At 41.5% G+C, this 20,699-nt stretch overlaps 1 protein-coding gene across 7 annotated transcripts in view; it reads left to right on the top strand.

Annotated features, from left to right (window-relative positions):
• Positions 1-20,699, top strand: part of NCOA3 (nuclear receptor coactivator 3) — a 169,638-nt gene that overhangs the window by 125,972 nt on the left and 22,967 nt on the right. For 5 of the 7 annotated variants that reach the window (XR_013347738.1, XM_077831631.1, XM_077831627.1 and 2 more), the window contains 9 exons: positions 3,945-4,071; positions 5,942-6,114; positions 8,040-8,140; positions 11,560-11,734; positions 13,405-13,593; positions 13,829-13,930; positions 14,727-14,867; positions 19,159-19,306; positions 19,990-20,378. Coding sequence is in view for 6 of the 7 variants with exons in the window: in XM_077831631.1 (XP_077687757.1) it covers positions 3,983-4,071; positions 5,942-6,114; positions 8,040-8,140; positions 11,560-11,734; positions 13,405-13,593; positions 13,829-13,930; positions 14,727-14,867; positions 19,159-19,306; positions 19,990-20,378 (1,507 nt within the window). In the remaining variant the exon portion in view is untranslated. Of the gene's footprint in view, positions 1-3,061; positions 3,137-3,944; positions 4,072-5,941; positions 6,115-8,039; positions 8,141-11,559; positions 11,735-13,404; positions 13,594-13,828; positions 13,931-14,726; positions 14,868-19,158; positions 19,307-19,989; positions 20,379-20,699 lie in introns of those variants that run through there. The other 2 variants (XM_077831630.1, XM_077831632.1) reach the window with 2 other exon arrangements.

Genomic DNA, 20,699 nt, shown 5'->3' with positions numbered 1-20,699 from the left:
GTATGTACAGCTGCTGCAAGGGACTTACTTTCCAGACCAGAAAATTACCGTTGGGGATGTTGAAATGCCTATAGTTATCCTTGGGGTCCCAGCCTACTCCTTAATGCCATGGCTTATGAAGCAATACACAGGCAGCCTGGACAGTAGTAAGGAGCAGTTCAGCTATAGGCTGAGCAAGTGCAGAATGGTGGTAGAATGTGCATTTGGACGTTTAAAAGTGCGCTGGCTCAGTTTACTGACTCAGACCTCAGCAAAACCAGTATTCCCATTGTTATTACTGCTTGCTTTGTGCTCCGCAATATCTGTGAGAGTAAGGGGGAGACATTTATGGCAGGGTGGGAGGTTGAGGCAAATCTCCTGGCCACTGATTATGCACAGCCAGACACCAGGGTGGTTAGAAGAGCACAGCAGGGCGCGCTGCGCATCAGAGAAGCTTTGAAAACCAGTTTCGTGGCTGACTACGGTGACTTTCGTGACAGGCTACGGTGTGACAGTTCTGTTTGTTTCTCCTTGATGAAAACCTGCCCCCTTGGTTCACTCTACTTCCCTGTTAGCCAACGGCCTTCCCCTACCTCCCTTTGATCACTGCTTGCAGAGGCAATCAAGTCATTGTTGTTTCAAATTCATGCATTCTTTATTAATTTGTCACACAAATAGGGGGATAACTGCCAAGGTAGCCCAGGAGCGGTGGGTGAGGAGGGAAGCACCAGGTGGGGTGGTGGATGAGGGGAGGAGGGAAGGACAAGGCCACACTGCACTTCAAAAATTATTGAATGCCAGCCTTCTGTTGCTTGGGCAATCCTCTGGAGTGGAGTGGTTGGGTGCCCGGAAGGCGCCTCCCCCGCCCCGCCCCGCCCCGCCCTCCATGTTCTTGGGCGTCTGGGTGAGGAGGCTATGGAACTTGGGGAGGAGGGCAGTTGGTTACATAGGGGCTGCAGTGGCAGTCTGTGCCTTTCCTGCACCTCAACCATATGCTGGAGCATATCAGTTTGATCCTCCAGTAGCCTCAGCAGTGCATCCTGCCTCCTTTCATCATGCTGCCACCACTTTTCCTCTTGATCCCGCCACCTCTCCTGTTGCTCCCACCACCTGTCCTCTCGCGCATCCCTCTTGTCCTCGCGCTCATTTTGTGGTTTCCTGGACTCTGCCATGTCTGCCTCCACACATTCTGCTGGGCTTTTTCAGTTTGGGTGGACTGCATGAGCTCAGCGAACATTTCATTGCAAGTGCTTTTTTTTTCGCTGCCTTATCTGCACTAGCTACTGGGACAGAGATGCTAGTGGCAGCATTGAAACATTTGCAGCTGCGGGAGGAAAAAAAGGGAGAGTAAAATTGAAAAAGACACATTGGCCATTTAAAAGGAGGTGCTGATGTTTTCGGGTTAACATGCAGCACAAACCCAAGTAACCACCCCCCTCTTCCCCCCCACACCCCAATTCTCTGGGATGATCGCTTCACCCCTCCCCCCACCGCGTGGCTAACAGCGGGGATGATTTCTTTTCAGCCACAGGCAAACAGCCCGTCTGGAATGGCCACCTCTGAATGTCCCCTTAATAAAATTCCCCTATTTCAACCAGGTGACCATGAATGATATCAGTCTCCTGAGGATAACACAGGGAGATAAAGAATGGATGTTGCTTGAATGCCAGCAAACACTGGGACCACACGCTGCCATGCTTTCTTATGCAATGATTCTAGACTACGTGCTACTGGCCTGACGTGGTAAAGTGTGCTACCATGGAGGACGCAATAAGGCTGCCCTCCCCAGAAACCTTTTGCAAAGGCTTTGGGAGTACCTCCAGGACAGCTTCATTGAGCTGTCCCTGGAGGATTTCCGCTCCATCCCCAGACACGTTAACAGACTCTTCCAGTAGCTGTACTGGCAGCGAATGCATCCCAAGTCTTCAGGGCAAATTAAACTGTGTATTATATTTACAAAGGTACACTCTCACCAGAGGTGCCTTCTCCGCCTTCAAGGTCCGAGAGCCCAGGATGGGAGGGTGATAAACAGTTCCTGGCTGTTGGGGAGAACGGTTTCTACGCTTGCCTGGTGTGTGCTACCTTCAAGTTCCCCCTCCTCATCATCTTCCTTGTCCTCAAAATCCTCATCCCTGTTGCTTGAGACTCCCTTGCAGGAGTCCACGTACAGGTGTGGGGTAGTTGTAGAGGCACCCCCTAGAATTGCATGCAGCTCATTATAGAAGCAGCATGTCTGGGGCTCTGATCCTGAGCAGGCATTTGCCTCTTGAGTTTTTTGGTAGGCTTGCCTGAGCTCCTTAAGTTTCACACGGCACTGCTGCAGGTCCCTGTGATAGCCTCTGTCCTTCATGCCCTTGGAGATTTTTTTCAAATATTTTGGCATTTCGTCTTGTGGAACGGAGTTCTGATAGCAAAGTTTCGTCTCCCCATACAGTGATCAGATCCAGTCCATGCTGGAGCTCTTTTGCAATTCTGGGACTCCATGGTCATCTCTGCTGATGAGCTCTGCATGGTCACGCCATGGTGGCCAAACAGGAAATGAAATTCAAAAGTTTGCAGGGCTTTTCCTGTCTACCTGGGCAGTGCATCCAAGTTGAGAGCACTGTCCAGAACGGTCACAATGGAGCACTGTGGGGTAGCTCCCAGAGGCCAGAACCATCGAATTGCATCCACACTAACCCAAATTCGACCTGGCGATGTCTATTTCAGTGCTAATCCCCTCATTGGGAGGAGCACAGATATCAAGTAATTGGACAAAAATGGCTTCGTTGTGTGGACGGGTGCAGGGTTAAATTGATCTAACGCTGCTAAATTCGTCCTAAACTCGTAGTGTAGACCAGGGCTATATGTGCACAATCACTCAAAGGGGGGGAAAGTTTACTTACCTGTCTTGTTTTTTGAGATGTATTATGCACATATACATTCCCTGACCCTCCCACTTTTCCCGCTGCTTCAGACATCACATATAGCATTGCAAAGTAATGGAGAGGGAGGCAGCAACCACGCTCCTTTTTATGCTGACAGCATGAGGAGAGCATGCACTGCCTAGTGGTACTGGAGAGAAATGTCTCCAACTCGAATGCTCTGGGCACGCAAGCACCCGCAGTGAAATGTCTATGTGCACAACACATCTTGAAGAGCAACAGTTACTGTACAGGTAAGCAAACATTTTTATAGTATGTGATTGCAAGAATTTGTGATTTGTTGACAGACATGAGAATTGTTTTGGAGAATATTTAAAAAACATGCTCTGTGCCTGTGGTTTGCATAGCTGTTTAATGATCCAGTGTTTTATGAGTCAAAAATTACTTTTTATCTAAAGGCACTTCTTAGTTAGCACTGAGTGTAACTTCCTTAATGCTCCCTGGAAAACACTCATTAACTAAGATGGTGATTCAATGGCCAAAGTCAGTGTGTAACAATTGTGGTAACATTTCTGTCTTGACAGTGATATTTTATGTATCTGTTGCAGAAGAAGCTGTTAATTCTGCTCAATATGTTTTTATATCGTAGATTTTTCTAGCAAGTGGTACAGATCTGGGAGATACTTTTTTTTAAAATATGGATTGTGTATACTGCTCTGGTTATATAGTGCTTAGAAAGTATGTTGCATCTGAACATGTGCAGTAATCTACAGTATTTTTTCCTTAGCAATAATTTAAGCACATGATATTCTTTGAGTTCCTCAAGCTTTGATCCTCCAAGTTCTTGTATCATGTAGAGCAGTAAGTGGTAACTGATAGTTAAAGCAATATATTATACATTGGTCCCAAAAATATCATGCATCCTGGGGTGACTAAAATTTTGCAAGGCTGCTATAAATTATTATTTAGTACTTATCTGGATAGTCTCACGGTAAAATGGATAAAGAATACTATAAAACAATTTATTTTAATTGTTTGAAATATCTTGAGAGAGCATCATCAGTTTGTGATTCTTTTTTTATATTATTTTTAACACTTCAGTTGCTCATGTAAACTCAGTTAGCTGTTGCTCAAGCAAGATGAGTGGATTGGGAGAAAACTCCTTGGACAGCTTGACCAATGAGTCAAGGAAACGCAAGCCATTGCCCTGTGATGCCCCAGGACCAGGGTACAGTAAACACATTTTCCTCACTGTTTTTATTAGATTTTTCATAATAAAATTATAAATAGTGCAGTGTGGTGTTTTGTTTTTAGCTTTTAATTGAAATGAATATTAACAGAGTTTTGCCATTCATTTATACTCAGTTGATAAAATCCTTTCAGGGACTCCCTAACCCTCATGCCAGAAGCTCTGAATGTCCCCCATAGTCCCGTCTTCCATATGCCTAGGTGCTCTGTGTACGCCATGTTCTCTTCTCCTCCCCCGCCCCCCATGCCACTGACCCCTATTCACCCTCCCCATATTAGGGGCTCTTTGTGTGCCCATATCCTTCCCCCCGTGGCAGAGGCTCTGTGTGCACCTCCATTCCCCCTTTTCCTCCCATGCCTGGGTCTCAGTGTTTGCCCCGATACCAAAGTCTTGCATTGTCTACCCCATGCCGGATTCTCTGTGTGCCTCCTCCCTTCCCCTCATGTAGGGTTTCTGTATTTTCCCCCATAGCGCTACCAGATTCCCAACCATGAAAAACGCACCACGGAAATCTGGTCGTCCCCCCACACACACACCCAAAATCTGGTCTTTTGTGTACTTTTACAAGGTTATTTTAGGGGAATTGTGGTATTGCCACCCTTACTTCTATGCTGCTGCCTTCAGAGCTTTCAGAGCTGGCCAACTGGAGAGAGGTGGCTGCTGACCGAGGGCCCAGCTCTTAAAGGAAGCAGTGCAGAAGTAAGGGTGGCAATACCATATCATGCCATCCTTACTTCTGTGCTGCTGCTAGCAGCAGCTCTGCCTTCAGAGCTGGGCTCCCGGCCGGCAGCCACCACTCTCTGAAAGCAGTGCAGAAGTAAGGGTGGCAATACCGCAATCCCCCTAAAATAACCTTGTGACAACCCCCCCTCACCCGCCCCCAACAACCTCCTTTGGGGTCAGGATTTCTACAATTACAACACCATGAAATTTCAGATTTAAATATCTGAAATAATGAAATTTACACTTTTAAAAATTCTATGACCATGAAATTGACCAAAATGGGCCATGAATTTGGTAGGGTCCTACTCATGTCCACTCCTCCTTCTCCAGGTTGCTGACACAGATCCCTCCCCGCTGTTCCCATTTTCCACTTTTCCCTGGATCCCTGCTTTTCCCTCCCCATCTCCATTGCCCCCTAGATTCCTACTTCCACCCCCAGCCACCTAGGTCCTCTCTGCTACTTGTAAGGCTTTCTTATTTCTGTGATGATCCAAACTACAGGCTGTCCCTATGCAGCCGGTTAAGATGCTGCCTCTGGTATGTGTAGACAGCCACCAGGGACAGCAGAGAGATTCTTCTGCCTGCAACATCGGTCACTCTGGGAGGCCTGATTTTCCCGTGAAATAAGCTTTTCTGGTGTTCTGATCTGCCTTAAAATCAATATACTTGTGCCCACTGATATCTAGAACATTTTCTCAAATTCTGGAATTGATGGGTGCAGTGGTGCAAAGTTATTGTATTACTGACAGAGAAATGCCATTGAATTAGATGTAAAACTTTGTTTATAGCTTATTGGCCAAGCAAAACAGTGCTGCAGCTTTTTCCACCTTAAAATGCCTATATAGTACAAATACATTAGTTTTATAATAGTTGGAATTTTCATTAAATTCCATAAGAAAATAACTACAACAGTTATTCTTGGAATAATAATCTTGTCATAATCTCTGAAGTTACATTCCTTTTTATGGTTCTGTAAAAATCTACAGGTGTAAATTGACAAGATGAATGTCCACAAGCTAAACTTATGTGATAAGTGGTATCTGAAGTGCATCAAAGATGACAGTGTGATCCTAGTTCTTGTCTATGCTGAATTTTATGTACATTAAATGCTGCTTCTTGTTCCTAGTCTGATGTGTAGTGGTGAGAAACGCCGACGTGAACAGGAAAGTAAATATATTGAGGAGCTAGCTGAGCTGATATCTGCTAATCTGAGTGACATTGACAATTTCAATGTCAAACCAGATAAATGTGCAATTTTAAAGGAAACTGTAAGACAGATCCGGCAGATAAAGGAACAAGGTAAGGATTTCTCTCTTAAATCATAAGGAAGAATATTTGGTTTTCTGTCAGGAGGCAGTTTCTCTCCAAAACAATACTTAGTTGTTGAGACAATACAATGAAATTTTCATACAATAGGCCCTGATTTAGGAAAGCACTTAAGCACATGCTTAAATCCATCCCTGTTCAGGGCATATTCCCAGCATGTGCTTCATGGGATTTAAATATAATGCTTAAAGTTAAGCAAGTGCTTAACACCCTTTATTAATTGGGAAGCTTCCCTGAATCAGGGCCTAAAGTACTAGGGCATTCAAAGTACACCATTTCTTATTAGCTTTTTTAGACTACTTAAACAAGCAATAAAAGCTTAAAATAGGTCATAAAGCAGTTGTTCTTCAAAACACAGATGGACTAGTTGCCCACTGGAGTAAAGAAGTCCATCTACTGCCTATCAATTAAAGGTTCCCTGCCACCCTGGATTGTTTGAAACTAATTTATAAAAGAAGCCCAGTTTCTTATAGAGCATCCTTGCAGTGTTATGTCCTGAATTTTTAAATTATTTATTTTTAATTTTTTCTGTCTTTTCTGCTCCTGTTTTGATGTCTGAGAGCCTTTCTAGCAAGGGAAAATAAGTGGGGTCCAATACAGTCAGACTGCAACTAGCTGGCCATGTAACCAATTAAAAAGTGCCATTAACTGTACACAGAATGTAATCAAATGCAGAATAAACTGGGGAAAATATAGAGGAACATCTATTTTGCTAATACTTTAATTATAGTATGGTTTTTAGGTTTTACTTGTAACAATAGTAGTTTTTTAAACAAATCAGGCAAATATAATTGTTAAATTTGCTGTTTTCCCCTAAACCTCTGATAATTGTGAGGCATGTGCTGGTAGAAGTGACTTCAGAAAAATTAGAATAGATTACACATCAGGTATATGCCAGTTCAGTGAATTTCCACTCAGTAGTAAATTATGTTAGAAGCCTGCTGGAATATATCACACACTTTACCTGGAATGGTAAACTTCCAAATTCTGCTTTGTCTGCCATGTTGGAACGTGTTTCTATTTTTTAAAGTAGCACTTAATTGCTATTTTAGAAGTACTTTCCTGGTGGCATTATTGTCACTTCATTGTGCACTTCACTGGTTGATAATCTTCCTTTGGTACATTAAACTCCTGTTGTGGTCTGCTTAAACAGCCAGCAGATGCCACAGTAATAGGGATTACTGCTTGTTTTCCATTCCTTTACTGCATGGTTTTATTTATTTTTTTTTCCTTGTAACAAACGTTTACTTTTTATTCAGTGTATATTTTAGGTAAAAATACTGAAAAAGTGTTTTAATTATTGGAATCAGATATTAAATAATGTGCAGAAGGCCAAGTGAGAATTTGTTTCCAGTCTTGTATTTTGATTTGGATCCAAGAACACAATTAAATGAGCAAACTGTACATTCTGCATGTTAAATTGGATTGCTTTCTAGACTAAAACCCAAATTAAGTCTTAACATGATTTAAAATGTTTATCTTCCACACGGTTGTAAAGGAAGAAGAGAAGAATTAGGAAGCTTTTCCTTTTATTGAAAAGTTTGTGCTGGCCAGCCAAAAGTGACCAAAGGACAGTCATTTCATAAAGTAATCATCTTCCCAGTGGAAGAAGTTTTGTCATGGAAACTGTTTGTGGTGGTGGTATGGCAGAATCCAAAATTTGCTAGGTGCTTTCAAAACACACAGGAAGACACAATCCCTGCCCTGAAGTTCTGCCGTATAAAAAAAAGTGTGCTCCCTCTGTGTATATAATTGTAACGTAAAATGGAATCCTATAATTACAGCTTCATTGCTTGTTCTCAGGCTTTCTGGAATGCAGCACATAACTTCAAAAATATATTTCTAGGCTTCCAAACACAAAATGGTGCCTTTTTGAAAACTTGTCTTCTTCATTTTAGGAAAAACAGCATCCAGTGATGATGATGTACAGAAGGCTGACGTATCTTCTACAGGTCAAGGGGTTATTGATAAGGATTCATTGGGACCTCTTTTACTACAGGCAAGTGTAAAGGATGCCCTTGTAAAACCAAATGGGATTTGATATTGCATATTCTTAAGCAATAGGTTATGTGACAGGATTACAACACTGAGAAATGCCAGCAGTCCTACAACAAAAACTAGCATGCAAGGGCAATGGAGAAAATTCTTATAAAAGGACAAAAAAGAAAATCCATCGTTGTTTTCTCAACTCTGCTGAAGCAGTCTAGAAGGATTCAAAATCAGATGTCATTTGGGTGTGCCTTAGCATGCTGTTCTTTTTTTTGTAGTAGTAGTCCCAATAAATGGCTAATAAGATTACATTAACTAGACTCCGCATTCAAGATTTTTTCCCCTCTTTACCTCAGGAAATGACCATGAAGGACTTTGGGCCACTTTTGTAGCTTTATGATGGTCTGTAAGACCGGGGGTCTGATTCTGGGAAGCAATGAGCACCTGAATTCCCATTGTCTTAAGAGGAAATTACAGGTGCAGCATGGTGCTTCTTAAGATCAGTTCCAGTATTCCAGTGGTCTCCAACCTTTTTAAGCCCAAGATCACTTTTTGAATCTAAGGACAACCCAGCATCTACCTCGCCCCTTCCCCGAGGCCCTGCCCCTTTCCCAAAGCCCCACTCACTCCACACACCATCCCCACCTCTTCCATCACTTGCTCTCCTCCACCCTCACTCACTTTCACTGGGCTGGGGCAGAGGTTTGGGAGGGGTGGGGGCTTTGGGCTGAGCCTGGGGCAGGGGATTGGAGTACAGGAGGGGGCAACGAGTACAAGCTCTAGGAGGGAGTTTGGGTGCTCCAGGCTGGCGCAGAGTGATGGGGTGCAGGGTGCGGGCTCTGGGAGGGGAGTCAGGGATCAGGCAGGGCGTTGGGGTGCAGGAGGGGGTACAGGGTGCTGGCTCTGAAAGGTCAGGGCTGAGACTTGGGGTGCAGGAGAGGGTTTGGGGTGCAGAAGGGGGTATGGGATACTGGCTCCAGGAGGGGACTCAGGGCTGGGGCTTGGGATGTAGGAGGGGGTATGGGGTGCTGACTCCAGGAGGGGGCTCAGGGAAGGGGACTGATTGGGATGCAGCCTCCCACGAGGTAGCACTTACCTCTGGCGGCTCCCAGTAGGCGGTGGGTGCAGCAAGGCTAAGGCAGGCTCCCTGCCTGCGCCAGCCCCACACCGTTCTTGGAGGGGCCAACATGCCCCTGCGAGGTGCGGGGGTCTGGGGGCACATGGCTCTGCATGCTGCCCCGCTCTGCAAGCACCGTCCCCGCAGCTCTTCAGGCCAATGGGAGCTGCAGGAGCAGTGCTCGCTGGCAGGAGCAGCGCGTGGAGGGAGACCCCTGCATCCCCAGGGCCACACAGTTGTGCTGGCTGCTTCCAGGAGCGGTGTGGGGCCAGGGTAGGCAGGGAGTCTGCCTTAGCAGCAGCCACCGACCAGTCAATCATAATCAACCATTTGATGACCACTGCTGTATGCAGTAAATCAGTTGTGCTGCTGCCCTCATGTGTTGAGACTCCAAATTACATAAGAATCACTTTAGGTAACATTTATTAGGAGTTTTAACAACCAGGAAACCAGTCCTATTGCTTAGTACACAAAGTAGTTCAGTATGTTGTAGGCTGCTATTTTGAGTCAGTTTTTGAAGTACTTTCAAACCTAATTGTCTTAGATATTCTAATGCTGTTTCTGATTTGGGAATGAGTACATTGGTTTTCAAAAAGTGGATAGTCTCTCTCTCTTTTTTTTTTTTTTTTTTGTCCTTCATTGCTATTGAAAATATATTCTTAAGAAGGCTATTTCCCTCACACTCCACTTCTACTTCTTAAAGGTCTTGTGGCGAATTTATAATCCTAACTTTGACTTCATTGTATTGTTATAGAAGTTATTGAGATGTCAGAGATTCAGCGCCATGTTTCCAGGCTAAAAGAGTTAAAAACCAAATGTTTGATTATCACCATGTTAAGATCAATATTGGAAGAACAAATGAACAGCAGGTTTCTGATACTTGAAACTTTCCTTACTATGAAAAGGAGTACTTGTGGCACCTTAGAGACTAACGAATTTATTTGAGCATGAGCTTTCGTGAGCTACAGCTCACTTCATCAGATGCATACCGTGGAAACTGCAGCAGACTCTATATATACACAGAGAATATGAAACAATACCTCCTCCCACCCCACTGTCCTGCTGGTAATAGCTTATCTAAAAGCCATTTCCAGCACAAATCCAGGTTTTCTCACCCTCCACCCCCCCACACAAATTCACTCTCCTGCTGGTGATAGCCCATCCAAAGTGACAACTCTTTACACAATGTGCATGATAATGAAGTTAGGCCATTTCCTGCACAAATCCAGGTTCTCTCACTCCCTCACCCCCCTCCAAAAACCCACCCCCATACACACACAAACTCACTCTCCTGCTGGTAATAGCTCATCCAAACTGGCCACTCTCCAAGTTTAAATCCAAGTTAAACCAGAACATCGGGGGGGGGGGGTAGGAAAAAACAAGAGGAAATAGGCTACCTTGCATAATGACTTAGCCACTCCCAGTCTCTATTTAAGCCTAAATTAATAGTATCCAATTTGCAAATGAATTCCAATTCAGCAGTTTCAGAAATTCAGAAACTGCTGAATTGGAATTCATTTGCAAATTGGATACTATTAATTTAGGCTTAAATAGAGACTGGGAGTGGCTAAGTCATTATGCAAGGTAGCCTATTTCCTCTTGTTTTTTCCTACCCCCCCCCCCCCGATGTTCTGGTTTAACTTGGATTTAAACTTGGAGAGTGGCCAGTTTGGATGAGCTATTACCAGCAGGAGAGTGAGTTTGTGTGTGTATGGGGGTGGGTTTTTGGAGGGGGGTGAGGGAGTGAGAGAACCTGGATTTGTGCAGGAAATGGCCTAACTTCATTATCATGCACATTGTGTAAAGAGTTGTCACTTTGGATGGGCTATCACCAGCAGGAGAGTGAATTTGTGTGGGGGGGTGGAGGGTGAGAAAACCTGGATTTGTGCTGGAAATGGCTTTTAGATAAGCTATTACCAGCAGGACAGTGGGGTGGGAGGAGGTATTGTTTCATATTCTCTGTGTATATATAGAGTCTGCTGCAGTTTCCACGGTATGCATCTGATGAAGTGAGCTGTAGCTCACGAAAGCTCATGCTCAAATAAATTCGTTAGTCTCTAAGGTGCCACAAGTACTCCTTTTCTTTCTGCGAATACAGACTAACACGGCTGTTACTCTGAAACCTTTCCTTACTATGAAAGTTTCTCTTTTAGGGAAATCTTGAAACCTTAGTTCTTCTACCAGAAAAGTTAAATGATTCTTCTCCTAAACTGCAACACTGTATCACCCACTTATTTTTTAAAATGAACTGTTTTAGCAGGTCTGGAATTTTGTGTGTGTGTTTATAATGTGTCATTGCAATGTATTTTTAGGCATTGGATGGTTTCCTGTTTGTAGTAAATCGAGATGGGAACATTGTATTTGTATCAGAAAATGTCACACAATATCTGCAGTATAAACAAGAGGATTTGGTTAATACAAGTGTCTACAGCATCTTGCATGAAGAGGACCGGAAGGACTTCCTTAAAAACTTACCTAAATCTGCAGGTAATAGGGTCTTCACTTAGGTTCTCAGACTTCTTTAAAAAAAAAAAAAAAAACTAAAAAACTCCAAAGTTAATAACCTTGCAAAACAAATCTTTTTCTTATGGTGCAACTTGTCTTGAGTTTTAGGATCAGACTCTTATATTAACTTTTAACATTAAATTAATGGGAATATTGTGAAATTGATTATGCATTCTTTGCTGTTAGCAGATGAGCAGAAGAATGAAAACAAAATTCCATCACCAGGACTCCCATTTAAATCTATATCCTCTTGATCTAAGTATTTAAAATGTTACTTTCAAACTAGAAATTATGTAAACTAACAGAACTTAGGTGCAGATATTCATGGTCTGTGGTTGTAGCAAACAAATACCTAGGTTTATGGAGTTGCATGTTTCTATGCTCTGATAAAGTGAAAGAGGGATGGACATTTGAGGTTGGCTTGTCTGTTTCTAAGGGATTGATTATACATAAGGCCTTGAGTCTGTCATGGAAGTGACTGATTCCGTGTCTTTCCAGGACCTCTGTGACTTCTGCAGCAGCCAGAATTGCTGACCCCAGGGATAGCTGCACAGGCCACTACTGGGTCAGTCTTGAGACACCGCCCCCACCCAAAAGCAGCAACGGTTTCAGTCTGCCCCTGCCTCCCCCCGCCCCACACCAGCTGTGGTCCTGGGCTGCCCCCTGCCCCAGAGCACCCAAGATTTAGTCAGGGGTATATAGTACAAGTCATGGATAGGTCACAGGTCCTGAATTTTTGTTTACTGTCTGTGACCTATCCATGACTTTTACTAAAAATACCCAGGACTAAAAGATAGCTTTAATTATACATGAAAATTTATCAAGAATAAAGTGAAGTGTGACTTTCATGGATAAACTATTCCTGAATAACTCTGGGGGTGGACATGCTTATTCTGGAATAAGAGTGATTTATTCTGAAATTGCTTAATACACTTCAAGTAAACTACTTCAGAATAAGATACTCTAATCAGGAATAGCTATTCCAGAATTCCTCGTGAAGATAAGCCCTAAAATAATGTTACACAAATTCTCTCCACATCCTGATGACGTTCTGGGAATCTGTTAACAATTCAGCTTTGAAGTGTGTCTCCCCATTTTGAAGCAGAATGATTAGGTTCTTTAGACCTTTTGCATTTCATGCGGAAGCTGCCTTCCTGAATTGTGTAAATACTGTAGTTTTAAGCAAAAAGCTGATAGAATGGTTTCAATTAATATCTTATAACTGTGTTGCTAGACAGCTGAGGTTTGAAGTCAGTGAACAAATCTTAACAGATGTTTATGATTTCAGAGGATCAGTATGGGAACTACCTGCTCTTTTTTTTTTTTTGACAACAGAATGACTTTTCCACTCCCTTTTGACTGAGGCTGAACATACCTTAGAGGGGATGGTGTTCTTTCAACTGGCCGTGAAGAACACTATCCCCAAAATATCAATATGATGACCTTTAACAAATCTTTTAAAAATGTTATGGTATCTGAGCTTCAAAAATAAGAGACCGGGTGGGTGAGTTAATATCTTACCTCACTCACTTTCTCTCTCTAATATCCTGGGATGGACACATACAACAACACTGCATATTTCAGAAATCAGGCAGTTAAGAATTAATTTTATTTTAAAATCTTTGTGAACTTTTATGATTATTTTCTTTTAGTTAATGGAGTTGCTTGGACCAATGAAACACCTAGACAGAAGAGCCATACGTTTAATTGCCGCATGATGGTAAAAACATCTCATGATCTTTTGGATGATGTGGGCGGCAACCAGGATTCACGTCAGAGATATGAAACCATGCAGTGTTTTGCTTTATCTCAGCCAAGAGCTATGATGGAAGAAGGGGAAGGTAATTTTTCTACAGGAAAATCCTCTTAATATACGTTAAGTAGTAAGTAACTATAGTATGAAGCCTGGGGTCTCAGAATTCATATTTTGAATAATTTATGCGTTAAATGCAAAATCCTCAAATCTTGTCCCCCATATTATGCCTTTATCTTAATATTGCAAGAGTCCTGCTCCTTTATAAGAAATGTAATAATAGAATAAATAGGACACAGAGGAAAATAACTCTTTCATTGCAGATTTGCAGTCCTGTATGATTTGTGTGGCACGTCGTATCACTACAGTGGAAAGGGTATTTCCAGCAAACCCAGAAAGCTTTATTACGAGACATGACCTTTCAGGTGAGAAATATACTTGAGGTGAAGGTAATGGATGGCTCTTCTTTGTTGTTGTTTTTATTTTGTTTTGTATAAAGTAAATTGTTGCAAATAAGCTTTAATACGTGAAATAACTAGTACTACTTATATTGTTGCCTCTCTTCCTTTAACTAGGTAATATTTCAAATTATTTACATTACATCTTCCTCTAATAAACACTTTAGAAATACTTCTAATCATATATCAAGTTAATGAAGATTCATTGAGATAATTTCTCCTTTCCTTCTGTAACATCATGAAACCTTTATAGTCTGCTGTGTTTAAATATTTAAACACATTTTTGGGCAGTTGTTTTTTCTCTCAGATGCCAATCACCTGCAGCAACTATTGATTTCAGGTGTAGTTTGTTATAATCTGTGCAAACCATGCCCTCGGCGTCTCCTTTCGGTTGCCTAAAACCAGGGAAACCCAAAATTGTTATATGCTTTTGAGAATTCTGGCATTAACCTCTGGGTGCCTCGATTTCTTTATTTGTAAAAATGATATGGTAATAACTTAGCTCACTGGGGAGTTCAGAATTTATGTTCATAAAGCACTTCGAGATTTTTGCATGGGAGGCTTTGTGTAAGTAAAAAGTTTAGATGGATGCTTAGAAAACTACTTCAGTGCTTAGATGCTACGGTGATGGGTACATTATAAAAACATAATATAGACTTTATTTGGTGACTTCTGAAATACTATTCTGTATTTTGAATATTAGGATTACATTTTAAATGATAGGGACTCTATGACTATCTTAAGTTTTTCTTTCCTGTAACAGGTAAACTCGTAAACATAGATACAAACTCATTACGGTCTTCTATGAGACCTGGCTTTGAAGATACAATCCGTCGGTGTATTCAAAGGTTTTTATGCCATAATGATGGACAGTCCTGGTCAAACAAACGCCACTATCAAGAAGGTAGCTCAGATTGCAGCGTTCAGTATACTGTGTCTCTTGCTAGTTGCAATTTTGTGTGTGTGTGTGAGGGGGAGAGAGAGAAAACCACTAAACTCTGCGATTGTACATGCTTTTCCATGTCTTGAACCATTGGAAAACACTCTTTCTATATTTATAAACTGAAGGATGATGAGATCTCTAGTAAGGAATGTCTGGTGTAGCAGCTGCCTTGTTGTTCAAGTATGTCCATTGGTGTTTATGACAGTTTTTATGAAATATATGACAGACATTCCTGTAGATTGGACTTACCTGTTTGTCCACAAGACAGGTACAGCTGGAAAGCAGCGTATTAAGCCATGCTTCCTTAATGAGCTGCTAGCATGGCTGTACATAGATTGGAGGGGTCCACTTTTAGCAAAAAAAAAGCATACAGTAGTTCATTTGTTAGCTTTTGTCAAGAAGGGCGATGTGCCTATTATGAAATAGACTGTGACCTGAAGAAGAGCTCTGTGTAAGTTTGAAAGTTTGTCTCTCATCAAGAGAACTTGGTCCAATAAAAGATATTACCACACATACTTTGTGTCTATGACATCAAGTCATTTTATCTAGTTCTATGAATAGCCCTTAGTTGGTAATGTCTTTTGGTCACTAATTACCTTTGTCCCATTCATATGAGAGCTACAGATGAAAGATCACATTTAAACCTTTTCCCCTCCATGCCAAATAATCTGTTTAATAATAAAAATACCTAGTTCCTACTTTGATTATAGAGTTCACAGTGTTGTACAGCATATTACAAAGGAATTAAATATCAGTATCCACATTTTACAGATAGGAAACTGATGCACAGAGGTGTAAAGTGACTTGCCCAAAGCCACACAGCAGGACAATGACAGAGTTGGGAATAGAACCCAAGTCTCTTGAGTCCTAGCCTCATGCCCAGTTCTAAACACTGAGAGCTAGGATCTCTGTGATTCAGTCCCTTCATAGTCTGCGTTTCCACACAATTTTTAGAGTGACTGTATTGTGTATGACACACAGCAAGTTTAATTCTATAGAGAGAATAAAAATCTATTTATGTGAACAAAGCAAAGATGTAAACATGCATAAAGCATGTGTGTTTATAGAATAAAAATTTAGGAGTTTGTTTCAGTAGGTTGATGCCCAGTCTCCTTTTCTGTAGCTGTAAACTGTACCTATAGTGAGATATATGAAGCCCAAGTACTTGGATTTGGACTCTCAGTTCAACTGCCAATACAACTTGTCACTGCAAAAGGGAGTCTGTCCTTTTGAAAATTTTAACTTTAATGGGGCGAAGAGAATTAATTATATGTTTACCCAACTTTGTCTGGGGAATTCTCAGAGACACAAGCAATTTTAAATAGCTAAATACTAGAGTTGGCTGAAAAAAATGGAATTTCCACCCTTCAGGAAATTCTGAGACCAAATTTGGGACAAAACATCAAAATCTTGGAATTTTTCATGAGATGACCTTATTAGAAACATTTTGTTTTGATTTATACATTACATTATAATTTACTATAAAACAGTCAAAATCAGATGTTTCAACCTCATTAAAATGAACTGTTTAGATAATTTCCTATTGAAAATTTCTATTAAATCAGTAAGTTCCCATGAAACATTTGAATTTTTCGATGAAAGTTGTTTTATTGGAAAAATGTGTACTATCTCTGATAGATACTAATTATTGCATCACATTTGAAGGTGATTTGAAGATTGAAATGTCTAAACCTCTTTCTTGGAATCAAAGCAAACTATTGATAAATACATCAGCATCTTTAGAGTTCTGACAGTTCTGTGCAGTCAGCACAAAAAACTGCAGCAAAAACTTTATTCAAAAATCGCCGACTGAGGAGATATCTGAGCCATTAGCGATTGTCTTTGAAAACTCATGGAAGACAGGAGAAATTCCAGAGGATTGAAAGAGGGCAAATATAGTGCCAATCTATAAAAAGGGAAATAAGGATAATCTGGGGAATTACACACCAGTCAGTTTAACTTCAGTACCCAGAAAGATAATGGAGCAATAAGCAATAAATTTGGAAACACCTAGAAGATAAGGTAATAAGTAACAGTCAGTATGGATTTGTCAAGAACAAATTATGTCAAACCAACCTAATAGCTTTCTTTGTCAGGGTAACAAGCCTTGTGGATAGGGGAAGCAGTAGATGTGGTATACCTTGACTTGAGTAAGGCTTTTGATATTGTCTCACATGATCTTCTCATAACAAACCAGGGAAATATAGTCTAAATGGAGCTACTATAAGGAAGGTTGGAAAACCATTCCCAGAGAGTAGTTTATCAGTGGTTCACAGTAAAGCTGAAAGTGCATATTGAGTGGGATCCCTCAGAGACCGGTCCTGAGTCCGGTTCTGTTCAATATTTTCATCAATGACTTAGATAATGGCATAGAGAGTACATTAAGGGCATGGCTACACTTGCAGATGTAGAGCGCTTTGTGTTAAACCAGCCTTCGGAGAGCGCAATAGGGAAAATGCTGCAGTCTGTCCACACTGACAGCTTCAAGCGTGCTGGCGTGGCCACATTTGCGGCACTTGCAGCGGCATTCGGAGCGGTGCGTTATGGGCAGCTATCCCAGCATGCAAGTGACTGCAACATGCTTTTCAAATGGGGGGTGGGGTGGAGTGTGACAGGGAGTGTGTTGTGTGTATGTGGGGGGAGAGAGAGTGGGTTGGGGGGGGCTGAGAGCATGTCAGCATGCTGTTTTGTAAGTTCAGACATTACAGACCCTTCTCCCCCTCCCCCCCCACAGCATTCAACACTAATAGCTTGCTTTGTCTCGGAGCAGATAAGCAGCCAGCTGTCAGAAACGGAGCTTTCAAAGGCCATATCCGCATTCCTGCAGCGATTCAAAAACAATGACAAGGGTGGCCACTTGACTTAAGGAGATTATGGGACATTTCCGAAGGCTTATCAGAGTGCAGTAATGCAACACCTCGTTCACACTGGTGCTGCGACGCTCCAGCGGGGGGCAGCAAACGTTATTCCACTCACCGAGGTGGAGTACCAGCAGCGCTGTAGCCATGGAGTCAGAGCACTCTACGTGCCTTGCCAGTGTGGATGGGTAGTGAGCTAGTGCGCCCGGGGCTCCTTTATTGCACTGTAACTCTCAAGTGTAGCCAAGCCCTTACAAAGTTGTGGATAATACCAAGCTGGGAGGAGTTGCAAGCACTTTTGAGGATAGAATTAAAATTCAAAATGATCTGGACAAACTGGAGAAATGGTCTAAAGTAAATAGGATGAAATTCAATGAAAATTCAATAAGGACAAATGCAAAGTACTCAGTTTAGGAAGGAAAAATCAATTGCACACATCAAAATGATAAATGACCGCTTCGGAAGGAATACTGCAGAAAGGCATCTGGGGGTTATGTGGATCACAAGCTAAATGAGTCAACAGTGTACCACTGTGTTGCAAAAAAAAGTGAACATCATTCTGGGATGTAGTAGCAGGAAAGTTGTAAGCAAGATACGTGAAGTAATGCTTCCACTCTACTCCTGGCTGACAAGATCTCAACTGAAGTATTGTGTCCTGTTCTGGGCACCGCATTTCAGGAAAGATGTGACAAACTGCAGAAGGCCAGAGGAGAACAACAAAAATTAGTAATGTCTAGAAAACATGACCTACAAGGAAAGATTGAAACTATTGGGTTCAATTAGTTTGGAGAAGAGAAGACTGGGGGGGGAGGGGAGGGATTTTTCAGGTAAATAAAAGGTGGTTACGAGGAGAAGGGTAAAAAATTGTTATTGTTAATCTCTGAGAATAGGACAAGAAACAATGGGCATAAATTGCAGCAAGAGATGTTTAGGTTGGACATTAGGAAAAACTTCCTAACTGTCAGGGTAGTTAAGCACTGGAAGAAATTGCCTAGGGATGTTTTGGAATCCCCATCATTGGAGATTTTAAAGAGGAGGTTAGACAAACACCTGTCAGGTATGGTCTAGATAATACTTAGTCCTGCCTTGAGTGCATGGGACCACACTAGATGACCTGTTGAGGTCCCCCTTCCAGTCCTAAACTTCTGAGAGTCTATATTTTGATTTGCTGTCTCTCCGCCTCCCCCGCTTTAGTCTTTGGGAACTGTAGCAGTATGTTCCAAGTCTTTGGATACCCATGTCTGTTTTATGTCTGCTTTTAATGTTGTTTTTCAGCATATTAATCTGTTGAGTATTTTGTTCAACAATTATAGTAAAGTTTACATAAATTACTTGCTCTTTGGGATCTGAAATACAAGCGGATTACCACTGTGCAATTGTGTTTTTCCTCACAGCTTATATGCAAGGCCATGCTGAAACTCCACTGTATCGGTTCTCCTTAGCAGATGGTACTATAGTGACAGCACAAACAAAGAGTAAACTGTTACGAAGTTCAGTAACTAATGACCGTCATGGATTTGTCTCCACCCACTTCCTTCAAAGGTGAAATTAACAATGTTCATCTGGCAGATTTAAATATTGTAGCTTTTTGTATTGATATTTGATGCTATATAACAGGAGTTGCCAAACTTATTGAACTTCCAAGCTGCATACAATAATCTTCACTTTAACTGTAAAAGAGCTATGTATGGCTAACGAGCCACAGTTTGGCCACTTCCTGTGACTTGTCCTGTTGATTGCAAGACTAATTGAAAGGCACTTTGGAAGTAATCTGTGCCTGTCACTGGAGAAGTGCTCCCAGCTTCTGGTCAATGAGCAGTTGAGATTGTTGATGGCAATACTAAACTGTTTCTTCTGTAACGAGTGGAGTGCTGTCATTCATTGACTCGGGGAAGAAAGTGATACAAGAAGGGTGATGTTCAAAATGATAAATGCATAAATCTAAATAACGGCCAGAGATATAAAATGCTTTAATGGGATAAGATTGAGTTCCCCCATAAATTAAATGACCTTTACTCCTTTATACTATGTGAATGAATGAGCAGTATTGCCACTCGATGACTCAAGTTTAGTGTGACCTTTGTGGATGGAGCTTATACATATCTTGCTAATTTTTTTCAGTGATTATTTGATAATGTTATCAATTCTCTTTATGTGGAACTTGATTCCTATAAAGTTTTAAATATTTTTCTGTGGGGTGGGGTGGCGGGATGCTGAATTTGCAGAGAACAGAATGGATACCGACAAAATCCCAACCCAGTGGGACAAAACATCAGAGCATCTACAGCTGGAAGCACAAATTCTGTTGGTGCTATTATGAACATGTCACCAGGTCAAAGCATGCCAATGCAGAACAGGAACTATGGCATGGGAGATCCCAGTGCGATGGGACAGATGAGCGGCATTAGATACATAGGTCCTGGTAATATTGGAACCATTAACTCTGGACCAGGAATGCAGTCCTCTCCTTATCAGAACAGCAATTATGGGTTAACTATGAGTAGTCCACCACATGGTAGTCCCAGCTTGACTTCCAGCCAACAGAACTTAATGATTTCTCCTAGGAATCGTGGAAGTCCAAAAATGGGTTCACACCAGTTTTCTCCAGTTGCAGGTATTTTATTTTTGGTATAAACTTTTCTCTAGGGTTTGCTTTTTGCCCCTTTTTATCTTAATTTTTTGTTCTTTTTAATATATTATGGTCTTATAACATCTGAACTACTATACCGTAAGTGTAAAATACCTAATTTTATGATGAGGATATATTTAAAGGTACAGTAATTAGTGCTAATTTTATTATGAGGATATATTTAAAGGTACAGTAATTAGTGGTACAGTATTTCTTGTTTCTGCTATCTGTATTTCATTTCTTAATGTGCATGCTTAAATAGACTTATTCAGTATGTAATGGTTACCTGGCAAATAAAAAATCAAA

This window comes from Eretmochelys imbricata, chromosome 13 (assembly GCF_965152235.1).
Source record: "Eretmochelys imbricata isolate rEreImb1 chromosome 13, rEreImb1.hap1, whole genome shotgun sequence".
Lineage (NCBI taxonomy): Eukaryota > Metazoa > Chordata > Testudines > Cheloniidae > Eretmochelys > Eretmochelys imbricata.
This window is presented reverse-complemented; position numbering and strand designations above follow the sequence as displayed.